At 48.9% G+C, this 24,428-nt stretch overlaps 1 protein-coding gene across 2 annotated transcripts in view; it reads right to left on the minus strand.

The window, feature by feature from the left end:
* LOC100073604 (tubulin-specific chaperone cofactor E-like protein) overlaps positions 1 to 24,428 on the minus strand; it is a 123,007-nt gene that overhangs the window by 81,658 nt on the left and 16,921 nt on the right. For both annotated transcript variants that reach the window (XM_029075157.2, XM_007668012.4), the window contains exons 4-7: positions 18,853 to 19,034; positions 17,933 to 18,189; positions 14,508 to 14,634; positions 11,420 to 11,536 (exon numbers count right to left, since the gene is read on the minus strand). In XM_029075157.2, the coding sequence (XP_028930990.2) occupies positions 11,420 to 11,536; positions 14,508 to 14,634; positions 17,933 to 18,189; positions 18,853 to 19,034 (683 nt within the window). The remainder of the gene's footprint in view (positions 1 to 11,419; positions 11,537 to 14,507; positions 14,635 to 17,932; positions 18,190 to 18,852; positions 19,035 to 24,428) is intronic.

Here is a 24,428-nt window from a genome sequence, read left to right on the forward strand (position 1 = left end):
GGAGACGATACAAAGTACTTAGCAAGGATGAACAAGAGAATGGGAAGATGAATGAGTATGCGGGCCCAAGTGCTCAGCTATGTTATGCTTGGTAGTTAGTGCTGAGGATATGACTTAGGGGGAAGAAAATGAAGTCTACTGGAGGAGGCGGGGAAAACTGGTCCGGTGGATTTAAAGGGGTATGGAATTTCAAGCAGGAAGAAGGTAATGAGAGGCGGGAGAGTCAAGACCCCAGGCACGGGGAGAAGGTGAGGAATGAACAGTGTGAGCTTCTACTCTGGCAGCTCCACCACAAAAATATTACAACTCATCACCAATAATGGTATTTACTGAATGCTTCCTATATGCACAGAACTGCCGAATTATCCTTCTAAAGAACTTTATGAGGCATTTCACCCCCCTCCTCACAAATCTCCAGTGGTTGCCTATCAAAGTCCGTATCAAACAAAAACGCCTATTGGCCTCAAAGCTATCACCATGCCCCTTCTTACCTCACCTCCCTTCTCTCCTTCTACGTCCCTGCCCGCACACTCTGTTCCTCTACAGCTAACATTTCCACTATGCCTTGTTCTCGCCTGTCCCGTCTACCTCTGGCCTGGAACACCCTCCCTCCTCAAATCCACCAGACAATCACACTTCTCCCCTTCAAAGTCCTACTGAAGGCTCACTCCTTCCATGAGGCCTTCCCAGACTAAGCCCCCACTGTTCCTCAGCTTCCCCTCCCCTCCACATCGCTTAGACTCACTCCCTTTTCTCTATCCCCTTTCCCCACCCCACAGCACATGGGGATATGATTCTATTTATTTATACTGATGCTTGTTTACATGCTTTGATGTCTGTCTCCCCGCTTCAACCTGTAAGCCCGGCATGGGCAGGGATTGCCTCTCTTTATTGCTGAATTGTACTTTCCAAGTCCTTAGTACAGTGGTCTACACACAGTAAGTGCTCAATAAATACGACTGAATGAATGAACTGTATTAAGCACGCGAGAGAGTACACAGAGTTAGCAGACACATTCCCTGCCCACAAGCTTATATCATTTAAGTAATGTTGCGCAGTTATGTTTTGGATAACTTTTTTTGAATTTCTGTACAACCATTAAACAATAGTTTAGGGATATTTCATGTTCCAGTATCTAGCATACTTTTCTAGAAGACCTAGAAGGCCTTTTAATTGACAACCCGTACTCCTGAGGGTAAACGCACCCCATGACAAAAGCGCATTTTCAAGCAATATAACACTGCTGTATTGAGGGGGAGACCCATACAAATATACAGAAGACACAAAGCCTAGTGAAAAAAGCATTAGGGAGTCAGAGTAACTGGGTACTAATCCCGGTACTGGCGATTTCTGTCACGTGACCTTAAGCAAGTCACTTAACTTCTCTGGGCCTTACTTTCCTCAACTGTAAAATGGGGATTCACTACTTATTCTCCCTCCTATTTAGACTGTGAGCCCCAGGTGGGACAAGGACTGTTTCCAACTTAACTTGAATCAACCCCAGTGCTTAGAACAGTGCTTGACACATAGTAAGAGTTTAACAAATACAATAATGATAATAATATTTAATACACATATAGAAAGAAGTGCTAGGTACAGCTGGCAAATGGAAAAATCAACACATATCAACCTTTTTTCACACAGCCCAGAGTTTCTTTAGAAAACATTCTGTCACTAGGCCTAGTTTGTTCTACTGAGATGCACTACGCTTATATTCAGAGTTCAGCTGCGCTTCTCCAAAAGACAGTGAAATTTCAAGGCAGTTCTACAAATTATACTCGGGCACAGCAACGGCGCTTACAAGAGGGCATTTCTGAGATGCAGTCTGGCTCGCTGAAACTTGGCACCTGTATCCCGATTCCACTCTCCCTCACTAACTTCGCTCTGTGACCTTGAGCAAGTCTCGAACCCTCTCTGGGCCTCTACTGACTCGCCTTTGAAACGAGGACAGTGCTGAGAGCATCTGCCTGAGGTTGATGCTGAGAAACCGAAATGCGTCTTTTTGGCAACAACGGAGTGTTATTTAGCATTTATATGATTCAAGATGAGACTGTCCACAAGGTCCGTGGCCCTCCAGCAAGATGGCACTGGTACAGGGGAAGCAAACCCTGCTTGGCAGAGGGGACCTGCCAATGCAATCAAAGGAAGGGGCCCGAAGACAAGGAACTAAAAAAAAAACAGCCCAGCTGCGGCCTTGTGAGACCACCCCCCCCCCCAGGCTCTTTGGCTGCTGAATTCCCTTTTTCTTTTGTTTTTTTAATTAAAAAAGAATAACATCCCCTGGAGGAAAAGATATTTATCAATTTGCAGCAGTGGGGCAGCGGGCTGGAGAAGCAGCGTGGCCTAATGGTTAAAGCATGGGCCTGAGAGTCGGAGGGACCTGGGTCCTAATCCCGGCTCCGCCATTTGGCTGCTGTGTGACCTTGGGCAAGTCACTAAGCTTTTCTAGGTCTCAGTTACCTCATCTGTAAAATGGAGATTAAGACTGTGACCATGTGGGACATGGACTATTTCCAACCTGATCACCCTGAATCTACCCCAGCACTTAGAAGAGTGACTGGCACATAGTAAGAGGTAACAAATATCATTAAAAAAAAAAGTGAAGCTCACTACAGAGAGAGATGGAGAAAAGCAGAGAGACGGTAGCTGCATGGGGATTCCAGTTTTGACCTTTCATAACCTGCCCCCTCCTTTTAGTTCAAAAAGAAACCCGGTCCCCCTTTCCTCCCCATAATACTTTCCTTTTTCTCTTTAACCGTACTTGCGAAGTACCGGTCTTTTTCAGAGATCACAGGAGGGAAAGGCTTCGCCAAGCCAACCACTTCAGTGCTCGGGCTTGAAATGATCAGGGGGGCTTTGGTGCGTCGCCGATCCTGAAACTCGGAGTTGCTCTGTTCCACTGATGCAGTGAGTTTCCATCCCATTTAATCTGAGATCTAGACACGAACCTGGCCAATTGAGCAGACTCAACCTGCCGACTCGTCCAGCTTCTTGAAGACAAAGGTATGGAGAGCACTGTATGGAGGGCTGAGTGGACTGCAGGACATTTTACCCATAGGTCTACGGCGACAACGGAAATGCTCATCTTTCGCTGCAGCCTGTCAAGACGACGGGATTTCCGGTCTTTTACGTGTGGAGAAATTGAAGGTAAACGCTCGAGAGAGCCCAGCGGAAGGGAACCAAAGCATGGTTCCCCGCCTGCAAGGAGCTCACAGTCTAATCAGTGGTATTTATTGAGCTCTTCCCGTGTGCTCAGCACTGTACTGAAAGCTGGGGCGAGTACAATAAAATAAAGGGAGTGGGATTTGCAGGGCTCTAAGAGAAGGGAGGCCCTCCGGGCTGTCCGGATGTCAATGTTAGGGTCTCCTCCCCACCCTCCGGCTTGCCATTAGGGACCACGGCCGGAATGAATCTGGGGTCCCCACTCCCCGCCATACTTCTAGTTGCTTCTCCACTGTGTCAGCAGAATATGACTCACATGGCCTAACGGATAGAACATGGGCCTCAAAGTCAGAAGGTCCTGGGTTCTAATTAATAATAATAATGTTGGTATTTGTTAAGCCCTTACTATGTGCAGAGCACTGTTCTAAGCGCTGGGGGAGACACAGGGGAATCAGGTCGTCCCACGGGAGGCTCACAGTCAATCCCCATTTGACAGATGAGGTAACTGAGGCCCAGAGAAGTGAAGTGACTTGCCCACAGTCACACAGCTGACAAGTGGCAGAGCAAGTGGCTCTTGCCACTGAGCCACGCTGCTTCTCTAATGTTGGTATTTGTTAAGCGCTTACTATGTGCAGAGCACTGTTCTAAGCGCTGGGGTGGATACAGGTAATCAGGCTGTCCCCCGTGGGGCTCACAGTTAATCCCCATTTTACAGATGAGGTAACTGAGGCACAGAGAAGTTAAGTGACTCGTCCACAGTCACACGGCTGGCAAGTGGCCGGTCCGGGATTCAAACCCATGACCTCTGACTCCCAAGCCCGTGCTCTTTCCACCGAGCCATGCTGCTTCTCCGCACTTGTCTGCTGTGACCATGGACAAGTCACTTAATTCCTCTGTGTCTCAGTTACCTCATCTGTAAAATGGGGATGATGACTGAGCCCCATGTGGGTCAGGGACTGGGTCCAACCCAATTTGCTTGTGTCCACACCAGTGTTTAGTACAGTGCCTGGCACATGGTAAGAGCTTAAAAAATACCACGATTATTATTATGTGGAATAGGGACTGTGTCCAACCCGATTAACTTTTATCGACCCCAGTGCTTAGAACGGTGCTTGACACACAATAAGCGCTTAACAAATACCATCATTATTATTATTATCCCATGTCCTCCTGGACTGTGGAAGATTAAATAAAAGGTACTCGAAGAGCAGGGGAGGGGGATGCGCTGATGGCCCAAAGGATCGCAGGGCCCCAAGTGTATCATTCAGAGGCCCGGGGTCCAAAGCCCAATTCCTCCCCATTCCCACAAGAGGTGTTCCTCCAGAGGGTTGGGCCCGACTCTCCCCCGTGTAGATCGGCCCAGTCGAAGAAGGGGAGGTCACGGCTCTTTGCCCGGGCTGGGAAAGTGGCAGAGAGTCAAGATGCAGACCGGTGAAATGGAAATGACAAGGCCTGAAAGCCATGGGGAAGGGCTAACATTTCAGAGGCCCTCCACAGCGCGCCGCACAGAATGCCCCTTTTGTGCCTCGACCAGCACGCGGCTTAATGCGAGCGGAGCTGTGTCACTGCCCCCGTCAGGGGATGATGGAGACTGGCAACATGGAGTGCCCCAGGAGACTCCTGTCAACTGGAGGAATGCTCCTGCCTGACAGCGGACCCTCTGTCTAGCAGGAGGAGGAGGAGGAGGAGGAAGCGGTGGTCCTGGAGCCGGCACGCTGGGATTTCTCCACTGCCCGAGACAAAATAGGCCTTCATCCGGGTGGAGGGTCCAAATAGAGGCCTCTGCCTTGTGCTCACAATCCCCTGGCAGTACAATCGCTCCCATTTAGAAAGCCATTAGTTACCAGAGAAGAAAACACTCGCTACGATTTTGATTTTTCATTTTGATGACATGTATTGGCATTTCAGAAGGACTATTACCGAAATTGACACTGCAGGCGAGGATTTCCCAAGGCCTGTGGTCTACAGCCCCTCTGTGTGTGTGCGGGTTGAGTTGGGGGAGGCGGGGCGGCAAGGGAGCCGCCAACTGGGGGAGGGAGGCAGCTGAGACCTTGAAGAAAATCCCAGCCTAGAGGCAACACTCTCCCCTCACCCACCTCCCTGCCCAGCCGGATCCGCTCCCGGCCGTGGGCCTCGGATTTTCCGATCTCGACGGTGCTGAAGCCAGACGCGGGCCTTGAAGCCACTCTTGAACACTGATGAATATACCCGCAAAAGCCAACCCGTTTGCCCTCCAAAGCCAAGACACGGGACGTTGGCCCCTGAGAACTGCAGTTTGGAGCCTTCTGGAGAAAATGGAAGCCGGCTGAAGAGAGCTCTATGTACCTGAGGCCAGAGACTGAACCCGACTGATCAGAGGAGAGGGAAGGAGCACAAGCCTGGGAGTCGGAGGACCTGGGTTCTAACACCTACTCCACCGCTTGTCTGCTGGGTGGCCCTGGGCAAGTCACATCGCTTCTCTCTGTACCGTGGTTACCTCATCTATAAAATGGGGATTAAGACTGCGAGCCCTACATAGGACAGGGACTGTATCCAACCTCATCAGCTCCGATCGACCAAGTGCTTAGTACAGTGCTTGGCCCATAGTAAGACCTTAACAAATACCATAAAAAAAGTGCTTAGCAAAAGCCATTTTTTTGAAAAAGGAAGGGGCAGATGGGAAGTAACCACAAGTAAAGAAAAACAGAGTCATCTCTCGTTCCTGCCAACGGTCAGAAAATTAAGCAATGGGTAAACAGAAATAACCTACCCCGGGCGGGTGGGCAAAAACCACAGCAGTGGAGATCACGTCTCTCTGACAAAACGCTCCCCATCCTGGAGAACCAAGGCCATCTTGTCTCATCACAAAAACAGAGAAGCCTCACAATTTGCTTTCGGCCGAGTAATTTAAATTCTGCAGAGAAACTAGATCTCCAAACTTGAAGTCATCGCTGGAATATCGCTTTTTAAAAAAATCAATACGTACCACCCCCACAAACCCTCCCACCTCTCCCCCGGCGTGAGGCAGGAATCTCAGCTATTGAATCGTCAGGAAAGACGATCCGGAGGGACTGGGCCCAGCACCCTCGTCTGCGAGGATTTATTGAGGGAGATTGGCTCCGAACACCAATTCTTTAATTAAAAAACAGACCGGAGCGAGCTGGTCAGTTGAGGGAGAGGCCACTGGTGGAACTTAAGGCAGCTCCGCTGGATGTCTCTCAAGAGTCGAGAGATGCCGACTCTTGTTTCGAAGACCCGAAACGGCACGTTCCCGGGGCCCTTTTGGAACCGTGGAGGAATCGGGTGTCTGGGGGGGGGGGGGAGAGAAGATTCCCAGAGGTCCCTCCGTCCGATGTCCGGGGCTTTTGCAGAGAGGGTAGTTGTTCCTGACCAGATTCTTCATTTCAGCAGGCTGCAGACCCGCTCCAGAAGCAGAATGCGGGCCAGCCATCTTGGTGTTAGTCCCTTGCCCTTTAAACTCCCATCAGTATTCAAAATTATCATTTTCCCAGAGAAGGTCTCAGAGTCCAGGAACTCAAATCACAATAATATTAATGTGGTAGTTATAAAGCGCTTACTGCATACTAAGTGCTGGAGTAGATACAAAATGATCAGGTCCCACATGGGGCTCGCAGTCTGAGTAGCGGGGAGAAGAGGTACTGAATCCACATTTTGCAGATGAGGGCACTGAGGCACGGACACGTTAAGTGACTTGCCCAAGGTCACAATGCAGGTAAGCGCAGAGCCAACCTTAGAATTCTGATCCTCTGATTCCCAGGAGAGTGCTTTTTTTTTTTTTTTAATAGTATTTATTAAGCATCTACTATGTGCCAGGCACTGTGTGAGGCGCTAGGGTAGATACTAGATAATCAGATTGGACATGGTCCACGTCCCACATGGGGCTCACAGTCTTCATCCCCGTTTCCCAGATAAGGTAACCGAGGCCCAGAGAAGCGAAGCGATTTGCCCCAGTTCACCCAGCAGACAGGTGGCAGGGCCGGGATTAGAACCCAGGTCCTTCTGACTCCCAGATTCGGGCTCCATCCACTAGGCCTCGCTGCTCCTACATGAACAGAGCCGAGGGGACACCTTTCCAGCCCCCGGCAGCACCGGTTAAACGTACTCTGAGGAGGCACAATGGCTCTCTGGACTGGAAAAACAGCCGTTAATGGCTGCACAAGTCTCTTAGAGACACGGCACACAGTTGAAGGCATTCAAACAAAGACCCCATTGATCGGGAAGGTGGATTCCACGGTGTCGAAAGGCCAAGACGCAGGGGATGCTAGTTTTTCATCTTCCCTTAGCCTTACTCGGGGAACCGAGGAAACAGATGGGAATGACTCAGTCAGCCTTTCGCCGGGAGTGTCAGCTCATCCCCACAGTCAAGCTAGGCTACTGAAGCGGACCCTGGAGCGCCTGTGAGAGACTACAGATTCTTTGCCGGTATACCTCCCTTCCGTCTCCTAAAAGCGACTGGAGACGCTTCTCAGTTAAAATTCCAAGGATCCAAGGAAGTAGGAATATCCCTGGGTCCAAAGGTGTGAAATCATAATAAGCCAGCCTCTGGATCATCTTTAAAATCATATGTTGCTAATTAACTCGACACCTGGAAACAAGGATGACTGAATAACAATCTCCAGTTGGCTCACAAACCATCATCACCTTCCTAAACAGGCTTAGCTATCAGGCTTTCGCAGGGAGACTCCAAAGAACCCTTTGGGCTGTTTCCCTTAGCGCTTCCGGTACCGGGGACCATTTCTGCTTTCCGGGCCTCGAGGCCGCCTTAAGAACCAAGGAACTGATTGGGGGCCCAAATTCTGGAGGGGGTGGGGGACGGATGGTAAGTCAAACTCCAGGGCCAGCTTGACGCAAGGTCGGATCGACAGGGTGTAGTCAAAAGGTCATGAGTTCTAATTCCGGCTCCGCCACTTGTCACCCGTGTGACTCTGGGCAAGCCCCTTCGCTTCTCTGTGGGGATTGAGACCGTGCGCCCCACGTGGGACGGGGATTTGTGTCCGGCCGGATTTGCCTGTATCCACCCCAGCGCTTATAACAGTGTCTGGCACATAGTAAGCACTTAACAAGTACCATAATTGTTAGTATTATCGACTTTTTCTCCTTCAGGATGAAGGAGTTTCAACAAACAGCAGGTGATTGTTGGGGGGGTGAGAAAGGAGAAGGGCTGACTCCTGAAAACAAGAGATTCCCCCTCCACCCTAAACGGCTAAAAAGCAACAGCCGCGACTGGGCTACCACGGGGATTTGCCCAGCCTAACTGTACAATGTAAACACCTCCAACGGTTGCCTATCAACCTCCGCTCCAAACAAAAACTCCTCACTCCAGGCTTCAAGGCTCTCCATCACCTCGCCCCTTCCTACCTCTCCTCCCTTCTCTCTTTCCACCGCCCACCCCGCACGCTCCGCTCCTCCGCCGCCCACCTCCTCACCGTCCCTCGGTCTCGCCCATCCCGCCGTCGACCCCCGGGGCCACGTCCTCCCACGGTCCCGGAACGCCCTCCCTCCTCACCTCCGCCAAACTGATTCTCTTCCCCTCTTCAAAACCCTACTTAAACTCACCTCCTCCGAGAGGCCTTCCCAGACTGAGCTCCCCTTCTCCCTCTACTCCCTCCACCCCCACCTTCACCTCTCCGCAGCTTAACCCTCTTCTCCCCCCGCCCCCTCTGCTCCTCCCCCTCTCCCTTCCCATCCCCTCGGCACTGTACTCGTCTGCTCAACTGTATATATTTACATTACCCTATCTATTTTGTTAATGAAACGTACATCGCCTTGATTCTATTTAGTTGTCGTCGTTTTTACGAGATGTTCTTCCCCTCGACTCTTTTTATCGCCATCGTTCTCGTCCGTCCGTCTCCCCCGATTAGACCGTAAGCCCGTCAAACGGCAGGGACCGTCTCTATCTGTTGCCGACTTGTTCGTTCCAAGCGCTTAGTACAGTGCTCTGCACATAGTAAGCGCTCAATAAATACTATTGAATAAATGAATGAACAATGGATTATTCCCCAAGACCTTCCCTCATATCCAATGGAGGGTCACCAGAGTATGGAAAAGGGGGCTTCAGAGAATCTTTAGCTCCACAAACATAACAAAGTTGGGATTGACTGAGATCACGTTCACACCTCAGAGATCATTCCTGACCCTTGCATTTAACCCCCCGAAGCTTTCGCTCAGCATACTCCCATTTGCTGCCAAAGAAGTATTCTTGTTGTGTGTGCGCGCATGTTTTTAATGGCACTTGTTAAGCACTTATTATATGCCAGGCACTGTACTAAGCCCTGGGGTAGATACAAGCTCATCAGTTTGTACACAGTAACTGTCCTATGTGCCGTTGGCTGCCTTAAACATTATTATTAATCCCCATTTTACAGAAACGGTAACTGAGGCAGAGAGAAGTGACTTGCCCAAATCACACGGCAGACAAGTGGCAGATTTGGGATTAGAACCCAGGTCCTCTGACTCCCAGGCCCGTGTCCTTTCATCTAGGCCGCACTGCTTCTCTTGTTTTCCCGGAGGAAAATTCTGATTTTTTCAAACCACTAGAGACCTGTTAGAATGGTTCTATTATGTAATAGATGTACAATTGCATTTTGGGATAAATTCATCACAGACTGAGAACTATCCTGCTTTTCCAATGAATATCCCTATTTGTGGCCAACTGCAAATTCAGTCAGTTGCAAAAGCAGACCAGAATTTCAGGGTCAGAATCTTTATGACCTCTTTCAGGGTCAGAATCTTTATGACCTCTTTGAAAGTATTTCCAAGTCACACCAACAGACACAACGGTCGTCATTTCCCTGCCAACCTGCCAACCTACGTGATTTTTGCATTCATTAGATTAAAAGCTCCTTGAGGGCACGGATGAAGTTTGATATTTCTTCCGCACATTTCCCAAGGGTTTGTTTTTTTTTAGTACAGTGCTCTACACCCAGCAAGCACTCAAACACTTTGTTGAAGGTGATGACGGGACTTGGCTGTTTTAGCTAATATCTGGAGGCAAGCTTTAAAGGGATGCATTGACTCTGTCTGTTCAATAATTTCAACCCTTGGGATTCGAGAGTACTTCTGCCTAGTGGAACCTCAGAGCTTCCCGATGGAACACTGTAAACAGACATCTGAAGTAGAAGATATTGAATGCAGATTTCCTAGATCAGGTCAGTGTTAGCTGCCCTGAATCCAAAAAGAGCCCTCTCTCTTTGATTTGGGGAAAAAAATAAAAAGAATAGATGATTCTTTTAAATCTTTCTGACTGTGACAAACATATCTCTGCTGGCTGTGTTCTGAACGCTCAGTCAACACCTCAAGTCTGTTCTGAAGTTCCCTCTTCCCAAACCCTCTCTTCTTCAGCCTAAATAACCCCAATTCCTTTAACCTGTCCTTAGAGGGGCTATTTTGTTTTGTTTTTTTAATGGTATTTGTTAGGCACTTACTATGTGCCAGGCACTGTACTAAATGCTAGGGTAGATCCAAGCTAATTAGGTTGGACACAGTCCATGTCCTACATTGTGCTCACAGAGTAAACCCCATTTTACAGATGAGGTAACAGGCGGAGAGATATGAAGTGACTTGCCCAAGGTCACACAGCAGACAAGTGGCAGAGCCAGAATTAGAACCCAGGTCCTTCTGATTCTCAGGCCTGTGCTCTATCCACTGACCACGCTGCTTCTCAAGTCTTTCTCTGCTTCTTCATTTTTCATTGCTCTTCCTGGGTCCCCTCCAATCCCTTCAAATTGTTCCCGAGATGAAGATCTCACGCATTCTAATGGCATCTCTATTACGAGGAAATGGGTTCGCTTTCTTGGCCCTAGAAGAACTGAACAGCCACGTTTTCAACCTCCCTGATGTGGAATTTTCACCCTCCCTGACGTGGAACAAGGCAGTGGGGGCAAACAGCCTGTCTCGGAGAACAGGAAAGAAGCTTCCCCTCCGGCTTTGCAGGGTGACCTCGGGGAAGTCATTTCACCGCATCTGTGAGCCGGGAGCCCTCTACTGAACAATTTTGATTTGAAAAAAGAATGTTCTAATGGGGATTAAGACTGTGAGCCCACTGTGGGACAGGGACTGTGTCCAACCTGATTACCTTGTATCTGCTCCAGTGCTTAGAACAGTGCTTGGCACACTGTAAGCACTTAACAAATATCATTCTAAATACCATCAAAGGTTGCAAAAAGACCCCGAGGAGCTACTTGTCGGACTGAAATGGCTGTATTTTTGACCAAACCAAATGCCACAGCACCCCACAGACCTGAAGAAGAGCGCTTACCTGAACGGCACTTCCTCTTGGGGGACATCCACATAATAACGAATGAAAAACCTCTCGGAGTCCTCCCGCTCTCCGTCAGAAATGACACTGCCGTTGAGTTTGGAAACTGAGGGCAACCTGGAATGGAAGACCAGATTCATGACACTCTGAAACCCCGAACTAGAGACACACCTCCAAATCTCATCTACTCCATCGCCAATCCTTTCCCACGTTCTCCTTCGGGCCAGAAACCTTGTCCTCCTTCGTATCTGACAGTTCACTACCCTCCCCATCTTCAATTCCCCCCTATAACATATACGCCATACATATATATAATGGCACATAATAATACTTATTGTATTATATAATATATATTATAATAGTACTTGTTATGCGCTTTCTATGTGCCAAGCACTGTTCTAAGAACTGGAGTAGATACAAGTTAATCAGGTTGGAAACAGTCCCTGTCCCACATGGGGCTCACACTCTTAATCTCCATTTTACAGATGAGGTAACTGAGGCACAGAGAAGTTAAGTGACTTGACCCAGGTCACACAGTAGGCACATGGCAGAGCCGGGATTGGAACCCAGGATCTTGACTCCCAGGCCTATGCTATTATAATAATAATAACAGCTGTGGCTTTTGTTAAGCACTTGCTACGTGCCAGACTGGGCCAGACCCTGTACTAAGCACTGGGGTAGATACAAGCAAGTCGGGTCGGATTCCGTCCCTTGTCCTACGTGGGGCTCGCAGTCTCGATCCCCATTTTATAGATGAGGTAACCGAGGCCCAGAGAAATGAGTGACTTGCCCAAGATGACACCGCAGACAAGTGGCAGAGCTGGGATTAGAACTCATTACCTTCTGGCTCCCAGGCCTGGGCTCTACGCCTTCCATGAGGCTTTACCCAAACTAAACCCTCATCTCCCCTATTCGCCGTCTCTTCTGCATCCTAGATGCATTTGGCTCTGTACCCCTCATGGACTTCGATACTCACTCCAGCCCCACGGCACTTCCGTGCATACCCTTCTACTCCATTTCCTCTATCTGCAGTTTATTTTAACGTCTGTCTCGTCCTCTAGACTGTGAGCTCCTTGTGGGTAGGGAACCTCATCTACCAAGTCTACCGTACTCTTCTTTCCCAAGTGCTTCGTACAGTGCTTGGTAGGCGGACACACAACAGAGACTGCTGGTTGAACACTGACATCGCTCTAGCTACAATAGCAGAAAAACCTGAGGTCTGAACTCTGAAAGCTCGGGTCCGTACATTCCCATTGAGTCAGTGGTGTAAGCCCGGTGTGGGCAGGGATTCTATTGCTGAATTGTACTTTCCAAGCGCTTAGCACAGTGCTCTGCATATGGAAAGCACTCAATAAATATGACTGACAATGAATGAACGAGTGAATAAGAAGAGAAGTGGACACGCTAGAATGGCCACTGAAGCCAGACTCTGAGCTCTGACTGGGCCTTAGTGGACATCCTCTAGACTGTAAGCTCATTACGGGAAGGGAACACGTCTGCTAATTCTGTTCCATCGCTCTGTGCATAGTAAATGCTCGGTAAATACCACTGATTGCTCTGCCCCCAGTAAGCGCTCACTAAATGCCACTGATAGATTCCTGTTCTCTGGGAACCAGATTCTACAGAGAAAAGGGCTCTGAAGATACGTGTAATAATAATGACGACGATAGTATTTGTTAAGTGCTTACTATGTGGCAAGCACTACTCTAAGCGCTGGGGAGGGTACAAGGTAATCAGGTTTTCTCATGCGGGGCTCACAGTAATAATAATAATGTTGGTATTTGTTAAGCGCTTACTATGTGCGGAGCACTATTCTAAGCGCTGGGGTAGATACAGGGTGATCAGGTTGTCCCACGTGAGGCTCACAGTCTCAATCCCCATTTTAACAGATGAGGTAACTGAGGCACAGAGAAGTTAAGTGACTTGCCCACAGTCACACAGCTGACAAGTGGCAGAGCTGGGATATTACTCCCCATTTTACAGATGCGGAACCTGAGGCCCAGAGAAGTTAAGTGTGCCCAAAGTCTCTCGGATGACAAGTGCCGAAGCCAGGATTAGAACCCACGACCTCTGACTCCTAAGCCCGTGCTCTTTCCACTAAGCCACGCTGTTCTGAAGATGGGAACTCGGAACATTAGGACGAAATCAGGACTCGAAACAAAAAAAATCAGGTAGCTCGAAGGATCCCCTAGGGTGCCCTGAAGGACTTTGGCTTTCTTATAAGGAAGCTAAATTTTGACACCTCCTCCTTTATAAAAAGAACTTATATGTATGGTAATGCACTGTCAGGGAGCCAAGCGGCTGGTGTATGCCGTTTCTTAGCACAAAAAAAAAAAATCAATACTCCGTTTCAAGAGTCCTCTTCCTTTAGGGCTCACTGGGTCCAGAGCCTAGCCTTCTCAGCCTCCAAGTGTTCTACCTAATGGAGAGATGGATCCGAGCCCCGGCTCCCTCTGGCATTCTGATCACCAGCTTAGGATACGTGCTCGAGAGACTTTTCGATGGCTTGTGGGAGGTAGAAGAGGGAGGTGGGGGGGGGAGGGGGGAGTTTGGGGGAGAGCTCGAGAAAGGTAAACTTCTTAAAGTCAAATCTATGATTTAAGCCGAGAACAAAGATGATTAGAAGCTCGCGGCTCTGGGGAAAAGCCATCCTCTCTGACTGCAGATAGCTATTTATACTGGCAAGTCTTATGGAAAATAAGGTCTGTTTTAATAAAACAGAGTCTCCCCCCTTAACGCACTCTTCCTCCAGTTTAAGAGCGCACTCCAAATATTCTAATTATCACCGAGTAAAAATGGAACAGACTCTCTGGGGGAGCTTTCAGTGCTCTCATTGGGCCTAATTTGGTTGCTGCTGTCTTCCTCCCCCCGCCACCCCCTGAATCAATTACCCTTTTCACTCAGAATCTGAGGGTGCGAAAGCATCCTCCCGAGCCGTCGGTCCTCCCTAGCCTCAGCAGGCGGATGGAAACTGTCCCCTGACATCGGCGCACCTCTCTTAAGGCCAATCCAGAATCCCCCCTCCCACCCCACCCCACTCCGAGGACGCTCCCTGACCAAGATAGGCGAACAACACTAAGCACCAGACCTGGCTATTACCAACTTCCTGCGTTCTTCGGTCGTGTACGGCTGGAGAAGAGGAATCCCGAGTAACCTCACTTCTTCAAGTTTGGGGAAGGAATTCAGTTTGTCGATGTCTTCCCAGGAATGCAGACCTGCTTTAAGAAATGATTGATTTAGGGAAACGGAGACGACCAGGTGACTTGAATGTGTAAGGCTTAAAGGAAAACCAAACGTGACAAATGATTTATTGTCCGAAACGGAAGGGTTGCAGCCTTCGCCAAGGACGTGCGGTATCGGTTTCCTTACGCTGCTCTGCTCGGATGGCTCCATTTTAACCGGGAATGGGGGAGAGAGATGGAGAGGGGGCACACTCGGGCCTGGAAAAGTAGCCCCACTCGCCGATGTCTGTTTTTCTAGGCGGGTTTGGATGAATTCAAGGATCGGAGGGCCAACTCTCTGTTCCTTCGGTGGATCGAGACGAGACTGGAAGTCTCGAGACGAATTTAAATACACTAATTACAAGGGGGCCGTTAGAGGTCATTAGAAAAAATAAAGTTACAGACAACAGACACCAATCCCTAACTGTGGGTTGGAGGGTAAGAAGTGAAGCAGTGTGGCCCAGTGGAAAGAACGAGAACCTGGGAGTCGGAGGACCTAGGTTCTAATCCCGGCTCTGACGCGAGTCTGTGTGTGACCTTGGGCAAGTGTCTTAACTTCTCTGTGCCTGTTACCTCATCTGTAAATTGGGGATTAAATCCCACATCAGCATGGCACAGTGGAGAGAGCACAGGCCTAAGAGTCAGAAGGTCATCGGTTCTAATCCCGGCTCCGCCACTTGTGTGCTGTGGGACTTGGGCAAGTCACTTCACTTCTCTGTGCCTCAGTTCCCTCATCGGTAAAATGGGGATTGAGACTGTGAGCCCCATGTGGGACAGGGACTGTGTCCAACCCGATTTACCCCAGTGCTCAGGACAGTGCCTGGCACTTAGTAAGCAACTAACAAATACCACAATTATTATTATTATTATTATTCCTCCTACTTAGACTGAGAGATCCCTGTAGGATAGACCGTGTCCAACCTGATTAATTTGTACCTACTCCAGGGCTTGGCACACAGTAAGCACTTAGCAATACTGATGATAGTAATGATAGTAATAATAAGGAGGGCAACCAGCACCGCGCTCTCGGCAAGCCTCTTCTGGAAGAGGGAGAATACTGGTCCAGATGGATCAGACCGCTTATGGGAAATGCACTCGCATGGCCAGACAAGAGACAAAGCCACTGGCAGTACGTACGAGGAGGAATCCATCCCTAGACCTCATATTAGCCTGCAAGTCCCCACCTCACTTCACCCCGGAAGTCAGAGAGGTGACGACTTGGGATCCTGGCTGGACTCACTGGTGGGTCAGTCAACCCCCCAACTCTCCCGAGATGAGGCCTCAAAAGGAGTGAGATCGACGAGGGAAGGCACAAGTTGCAGCCAACGCTGAGCTCTGTTTCTGACCGGCAAGATATTTATGGTGGCTATGAGGGCCTTTGTGAATCCATAGCCAAGTTTTCACACAACAAAAATTGGAGGGAAAAGAGGGAGCTGGAGACAAGACTCCAAGGTAATCCTTAGGACTCTCTGCAATAGCTTTCACGTCTCGATTTTTTGGGCCAGAGTACTCACAGGAGCCTCCGCAAAACAAATGGTCAGACAAATGTCAGCTGAGATCCCTAAAGCTACTGCAGTGAATTAACAACGGGCTTTTCAGTGCAGCGATCAAATTCCCCCTTTTGTCGTGAGCAAATGTTCCAGACTGGTCAATACTTGGCCCCGACCAGGGAAACTGTCCCGGAATAATAGAGATCCGTCATGGGTCCCTTTCACAATGCACCTGAATCTATTTCGCACAACACCGCGGTTCCATCCTGCTTCTGACAAGAGCGGAAAAGGGAGAGCAACCATTTAGGAGCACTTCGATTCATCAGAACTATTCCAAGTCCTGACTGCCCTCTTGCATCCAAGAGGACATTTCTACCCAAAAGGGACAAAACCCCAAATCAGCTTAAGGAGCTTTTTAAAATTATCATTGTTACTACTATTAATGGTCATTAATCGACGGTATGTACCGAGCGCTCACTACGTGCACAGCGCTGTACTAAGTGCTTCGGAGAGTACAATCCAAAGAGTTGGCAGACGCTTTCCCTACCCGCAATGAGTCTGTAGGGTAGAGAGACGTTAATATAAATTCATTATTTCATTCAGTGGTATTTATTGAGCGCTCACTGTGCGCAAAGCACTGTACTAGGCTCTTGGGAGAATACAACAACAGACACATGTCCTGCCCACAAGGAGCTCAAACAATTTATAACACGCAATTTATTTGTTCAGCGTTTACTATGTGTCACGCAGTGTTCTAAGTGCTGGAGTAGGTACGATTTAATCAGGTTAGACACGATTCCTGCTCGCCACGGGGTTCGTAGTCTAAGGCCGGTGGGGCGGAGGGTCACGAACGAGAGTTTACACTTGAAAAGTAAAACTGCTCCCATGGGCAGCAACACATTTTCCTTCCATCCAACTCTTCTCCACCCCAACAGAGCTGCAGAACGAGCTTCACCACTTTTCGTTCTGAGCCGGGGGTTATTTTTAGTTCCTAAACAGTTTTAGACTAAAAATGTTCAGCCTTGTAGAAGGTTGGGGGAGGAGAGATGGAGGAAGATAGCCGAGGATCAATAGCCTCTGAAGGGTCGACAGGAAACAGGGGAGTCCTATAAACGACCACAAGACTGGCCGCGGAGTCACAACCTTGAAATCCAGGTGGGTCGTTTAAAAAGACGTCTCCTCGGAACCTTCTTCTCATTCCCTTGCACCATCCTCTTTGTCCAATTCCCTCTCCCTTGAGCGTCGCCTTTGAGCTCGGATCTTTTGGACACTTGATGCTGCCCCACCCTCAGCCCTAAACCGCTCCCATTCATATCCATAATTCATCTATTTATATTAATATTAATGTTTCTCCCCCTCCAGACTGGAAGCGCCTTGCGGGCAGGGAACGTGTCTGCCAACTCGGTTGTATTGTACTCTCTCCAGTGCCTCGTACAGTGCTCTGCACAGAGTAAGCGCTCAAAATATACTATCGATCGACTGACGGACTACACAATTACTTCAATACTTTAACATACCATCTATGTAGCGCTAATTTAATATTTAGCGTGGCACCAACAAGCACACACTCTAGCCGGCTCAACGGGGAACAATTTCCCGCTGGAGGCAATCCGCCGGCCCAGAAACCCAAATAAGCTGGGGCTTCTTGCTTCCTGCTGTCTGTCTCCCCCTCTAGAATGTAGGTTTGTTGTGGGCAGGGAATGTGTCTGGGTTATATTCGACTCTCCCAAGCGCTTAGTACAACGCTCTGCACACAGTAAGCACTCAATATACGACCGACAGACTGGGTTTCAGTACCTCACCTGACTTGTGGAGGCTGATGGATCTCAGGTTGGGAAACAACCTGGCCAGGGAGTCGGCTGGCTCCTCGATGGAAGTCAGGTGATTATTGGCCAGGATGAGGGTGTCCAGCGAAGGGAACATAACTCCTAACTTGCGGATTTCCGTCCAGTCCTGCAGGTTATTGTCAGTTATATGGAGTAGCTTGAGAGACTGACAGCAAACAGAAGAACAAGACACTGTTTCGTAGTCATTAAGGCACAGGAAGAGTTCCTCCAACCTGTAAAAAAAAGTGGGGGAGGAGGGTGGGAAACGGTTACTCGGACAGTTCTCTGGCCTTGGACCTCACGGGGATGAAGAGCTCGGGGCTGCTGGTGTTTGGTAACCGTCTCATAATGCCTGAGTTAACGGGACGCTGAATGAGCAGGCCTGACCCTCACACGCTTCATGTTTCACGATGAAAGATGCTACCGTCCAGGAGGGGCAGACGGCATCATCGCTGCCTCCCCAAGCTGCTGAGAAGGACCCGGCCTCCCTCCGATTCTGTGGGTCAGGTCCCCTCGTGCCAACTCCGTGTCTGCTGATCTCCTGAAGTTCTTCTCCAAACAACTTAAGAGGTATTTGTAGTCTTTCCTCATAGACGCGGGGGGTTTAAAAGCAGAGCTGTGAGGTCAGGCAACGCTGCACAGTTGGGGATTTGGTGGAGAAAATACCTTCTCTGACTATTTCTCTTTTCCGGGCGGTCTGCCGCCTCCCGCCCCGTGCTAAGGTGGTCCAGGGGACTGTCCCCCCGGGGCCGTCCGTTGCCTCCTCTATCCCAACCTGCCCCTCCGGCGGGGTCCCTGGTTTGTCTAGGGCGGGGCAGGGCCACACACCGGCCAAGCACCGTCCCACCGGGGGGCCCCGAGGCCCGTGCGCCCCTCAGCCCGCGCTCTCGGCTTACTCTGGTAATTCCTGCAGAAGCGTATGGACCGTGTCCCAGGTTGCTTTGCTGTTGTTGAGGACGAGTTTGCGAACCCCAGAGAAGGACCCGGCGCACGTTCTCTCTAAAACCGACAAATTCAGAGGGTTGGAACTCAGGTTTAGAAACTCCAAGTGGGGAACATTTGACACAATTTTACTGACCTGAGTGGGGGAGAAGAAACAAAACAAGAAAGAGAAGTGTATCAGGCAGTAATCAGTTTAGCAGCATTCATACTCTACTTGGCCTCTGGGATCACTTGGGCCCTCGGGCAAGTCTTCTTTTAGCCTCGGGGAGGGACACTGGCCCTTGCAGGGGTCCTTGAGAGCAACCAGTTAGACTTGGTAAAGAACCCTCCTGGGAGGCTAATCGATCTCCTTCTAGGGCAGACTGCCGGCGGGGGGACTGACCCTTCGAGGAGAAGAAATAGAGGCCAGTGACTGATTTAAGAACTGTGATTCTGCCTTGCCTGACAGTCTCATCGACAGAGGGCATCAAGTAGCGCTCTTCCCTAGGTGGAGGACACAGTCAGAGATTGCTTAATAAACAGAGCTCTATCCATCTATCTATCGATAGAAGCAGCGAGGCCTAATGGCTACAGCCTGGGCCGGAGTCAGAAGGACCCGGGTTCTTATCCCAACTCCGCCACTGGTCTGCTGGGTGACCATGGGCAAGTTTATTCATTCAATCGTATTTATTGAGCTCTTACTGTGTGCAGAGCACTGTACTCAGAGCTTGGAATGTTCAATTTGGCAACAGATAAGAGACAATCCCCGCCTAACAACGGGCTCACCATCTAAAAGGGGGAGACAGACAACAAAACAAGTAGTCAGGCAAGTAAAGAAGTTACTTCACTTCTCTGGGCCTCAGTTCCCTCATCGGTCAAATGGGGATGAAGACAGTGAACCCATGTGGGACACGGACTGTGTCCAACCTGATTATTTTAGATCTACCTTGGGGCTGAATACAGTGCCTGGCACATAGTAAGGGGGAAAAAAAAAAGAAAACCTTGGGAAAAAACCACAAGGGCTGGTCCACAGGGCCAGCAGGGTGTCCCGGGATGGTCACTTTACCTTCACATTCACAGATCGAGGGCGCACTCGTGTACAGCTGAGATGAAACTAGGGGAGGTGAGGTAGGGAAGAGGTGGGTAGCCTTTAGATGGCTCGGACGACAGTTCATTTGATAAATTTGAGGAATGGCCAGAAGCTAACAGAGTGGCCTTCAGTGCCAACAAATGCAAAGTAATTCTTGGGGAGGAAAGACAAAGTGCCCCTATACTAGGTTGGAAAAGGGTTGTGACAAATCAGTTTGACAGAAAAGGACCTGGGGGTCCTAGCAGGTAACTCACCACCGCAGTGCTTAGGCGAGTGGCCTGATTATATGCTCTTTCTCCTATCTGCAATTTATTTTAATGACTGTCTCCCCCACTAGACTGTAAGCTCCTTTAGGGCACACTTAGTCTAGTGTTTTGTATTCTCCTGAGCACTCAGTAGAGTGTTCTGCATACAATACATGCTCAATTAAAACCACTGACTGGTTTATCTGACCATGGTGCAGCCATCATTTAAAATGTATAAAAAAGACAATAGACTGTGGACACTTGGGATAAAACACCCCTTTAGGAAGGGTCTTATCAATGTTGAGCAGAGATCGGGCAGTCCTGGGCTTTAGTACAAAAGAGGGATGTGAAATACTTGGATAGAGTTCACAGAGCCACAGGGACACTTGAGAGATAATAATAATAATAATGTTGGTATTTGTTAAGCGCTTACTATGTGCCGAGCACTGTTCTAAGCGCTGGGGTAGACATAGGGGAATCAGGTTGTCCCACGTGGGGCTCACAGTCTTAATCCCCATTTTACAGATGAGGGAACTGAGGCACGGAGAAGTAAAGTGACTTGCCCACAGTCACACAGCCGACAAGTGGCAGAGCTGGGATTCGAACTCATGAGCCCTGACTCCAAAGCCCGTGCTCTTTCCACTGAGCCACGCTGCTTCTCCTATGATGATGAGGTGTTGATGATGAGGTGAGGTGGGTTGAAGGAAAAGGTCTACAAAGAAAGGGTCTCTAAGGAAGAATTAACATTCCGGATTAGTCGATGGAAAGAGAAGATTACTAAATCAAAAATAGAGAAGACCTTCCTCATTTGTAAAATGAGGATTTACTACCTGTTCTCCCTCCCCAGTAGACTGTAAGATCCATGAGGAACTGGGACTGTCCCACCTATTTTTTTCTTTTAATGGTAACCGTTACCACTGTATTAAGTGCTGCAATAGATACAAGGTGATCATGTTGGACATAGTCCCTCTCTCATACAGGGCTCCCAATCTTAATCCTCATTTTACAGATAAAGTAACTGTGGCATAGACGTGTGAAGTGACTTGCCCGAGGTTATCCAGCAGACAGGTGGCAGATCCAGGATTAGAACACAGGTCCTCTAACTCCCAGGCCCATGTTCTTTCCCCTAAACCAAGCTGCTTCTCTGTTCCCTAGGCCCAGCTGCTTCTCCGCTTATCTGGCATCTACCCCAGCGCTTAGTATAGCACTTGGCAAATAATATGCGTTAACAAATACCATTATCATCACTATCATCAACAACACCAAATGGCATTTTAATTGTGACTTTTAAGGAAAGAACATCCAGAGGATAAGGACTAGTTTGTCATCTCCAGTGTGGCTGGAACAGGATGGATACGAGGAAGAATTTTCTGACTGCTCAACATTGGCTGGGTGGCCGACGAAGGTGGTCAAATCCCCTTTTCTGGAGATCTTTAACTGTCCTTTGCCATCTAGCTGGGCTGTCTGGGAAAGAGATCTACCTACCTCAAGGCAGGTCTAGGAAGATCTCGGAAACTCCCCTTGGGCCCTAAGGTTCCATAGTTTAACAAAGAACCCTCCAGACTGACTTCAGGTGTTAAAGGAAGCAAGACAGGGATCTGTAATTCATACCCAATTTATTCCCTGGTCCCCATTAAGGGCCTAATTGCTCCCTTCCTTTAATGATTTGGTTTTGTTACACTCCTACAATAGGATAAGGAGAAAAAGCTGCAAGTCCCCTGAGAAAAGAAACGGGAAAAGAAAAAGAAAAATCATTTACCTGATCCTTCAACTCCAGACATGGGGCATCTGCATTCATGAAGGAGTCGGTACTCAGTTTGGGCCAAAGGGAAGGCTATTTGGCTAGACTTTCACGTTTCCCCTCTCTGCCAGGTAACTGCTAAGAGGACTCTTGGTAGTCAGAAATCACTCATCTGCACTTAAAAGTGCATCAGGGCATGGTATACATGCTCTCTCAAAACCCACTTCTCTATAATTGTGTCTGTCACCTTTGGGTCGTGTTTTCAAAAGCGTAACCTATTTGTGACTGCACAAAGTGGGGAGGGGGGACGTGTCTGGTGATCCAGCCCTCCTTCCCTCCACCTGTCGGTGTTTCTCCCCCCTCTGCCATACACTTCTTAAAGAGGAGATCTGGATCCGATGGAAGTGAGGAGGAAGCAAGAGAGAAGACAAAAGACCAAGAAATGACCGCCTCCAAGGTAGCAAATAAGAGAACTGATTTGTAAACTGTCCGAGGACGTTTTGGGGAGGCCGCATGCAAATCCGACGTCACTCCTTCATACCAGTGGAGGGGGAAGCTCCAAGAAACACTAGTGAAATCCTAGACTCTAAGCTCGTCGTGGACAGGAGACATGTCGACTCCTCACCATTGGCTTGAAGGCACTCCATCATCTTACCCCCTCCTACCTCACCTCACTACTCTTCTACTCTGACCCAGCCCACAAACTTCGCTCCTCTAATGCAAACCTTCTAGCTGTACCTCAATTTCATCTATCTCACCCCGTCCTTTCGCCTATATCCTGCTTCTGTCCTGGAACACCCTCCATCCTCATATCTGGCAGGCAATTACTCTCCCCACCTTCAAAGCCTTATTGAAGGCACATCTCCAAGAGGTCTTCCCTCTTCTCCCACTCCCTTCTGCGTCACCCTGACTTGCTCCCTTTCTTCATCCCCTGTCCCAGTCCCACAGCACTTAGGAATGTATCTGTAATTTGTTTATTTATATTCATGTCTGTCTCCCCTTCTAGACTGTCAGCTCACTGTGAGCAGGGAATGTCTGTTATATTGCACTCTCCCAAGCGCTTAGTACAGTGTTTTAACTGCTCATTAAATTGACTGACCGACATCTACAAACTCTGTTATACTGTACTCTCCCAAAGCGTTTAGAAGAGTACTCTGCACACAGTAAGTGTTCAAGATTGATCGAATGATTGCCTGAAGATGACTGAAGTATAGGAGACGGAGGAAAAGTCAAATTAGCCGACTGAAGATCCCTCTTTGGGGTGTCCATCTAGACTTGCGAAATGTCTCCCTCTTCCTTCTGCAGCGGTGGCAGTACCACATGGGGGTAAGTCTCATTGCTCTTCTAGACTGCGAGCCCGTTGTGGGCAGGGATTTGCCTCTCTTTGTTGTTGAATTGTACTTTCCGAGCGCTTAGTACGGTGCTCTGCACACAGTAAGCGCTCAATAAATATGACTGAATGAATGGATTAGCCAGCTAGAATTGCCAACAGGGGCCAATGCAGACAGGGAAAAAGTCTTGTGATTTCTTTCCCCCCATCCCTCGATCAGAAAGCATGGAGCAGCTGGATATGGCTTTTTCTACCACAGTTCACAGAGACTCCATCAATCGACAGTTCAGTCTTTCTCTGTCGGGGCTTCTGAGTGGAGTATCGATTTTGCAGGAGAATCGATTTAGTTCTGCAATGAAGCAATGGCTAACCCTATCCCCGATGTCCTTCTGGGAGGGGTAAAGGGGAAGGATCAACGTGGGCTCTGGCGGAGCCCAGGACCTGGTTGGGTGTGTGGGTGTAGGACGGAGACTGCCTGAGTGGAGGATAGTTTGTAGAACAGCAGCAAAACCTCCAAAGCCACGGGCCTGAGGAATAATAATAATAGTATCTGTTAATCCCTTACTTTGTGTTGTAAGGGCTGGGCTAGATACAAACTAATCAGGTTGGACACAGTCCCTGTCCCAGATGGGGCTCACGGTCTTAATCTCCATTTTACAGAAGAAGCAAAGAAAAGTGAGGTGACTTGCCAGAGGTTACCCAGCAGACAAGTGTCAGAGCTAGGATTAGAACCCAGGTCCTCTGACGCCCATGCCTCTGCTCTTTCCACAGGCCACGCTGCTTCCCAGTTTGAATGACATTCCCAGACTGAATGACAAGTCTTCAGTAAGTCGGTGGCAAAGCAGCACTCCTTAATCCCAACCCATGACATCACTTTTACAACACAGCATGTGTGTGGTTTTTTTGTGCGTCTGTTTTTTCAATGGTATTTGTTAAGGGTTTATTAGGTGCCAGGCTCTGAATTAAGCGCTGGAGTAGATATAAGAGAATCATATTGGACAGGGGGCTCCCAGGCTTAACCCCTATTTTACAGATGAGGGAACTGAGGTACAGAGAAGTGAAGTGACTTGCCCAAAGTAACAGAGCAGACAAGTGGCGGAGTCAGGTTGAGAAACCAGGTCCTCTGACACGCAGGCCCTGACACT

This window comes from Ornithorhynchus anatinus, chromosome 11 (assembly GCF_004115215.2).
Source record: "Ornithorhynchus anatinus isolate Pmale09 chromosome 11, mOrnAna1.pri.v4, whole genome shotgun sequence".
NCBI classification, from domain to species: Eukaryota; Metazoa; Chordata; class Mammalia; order Monotremata; family Ornithorhynchidae; genus Ornithorhynchus; species Ornithorhynchus anatinus.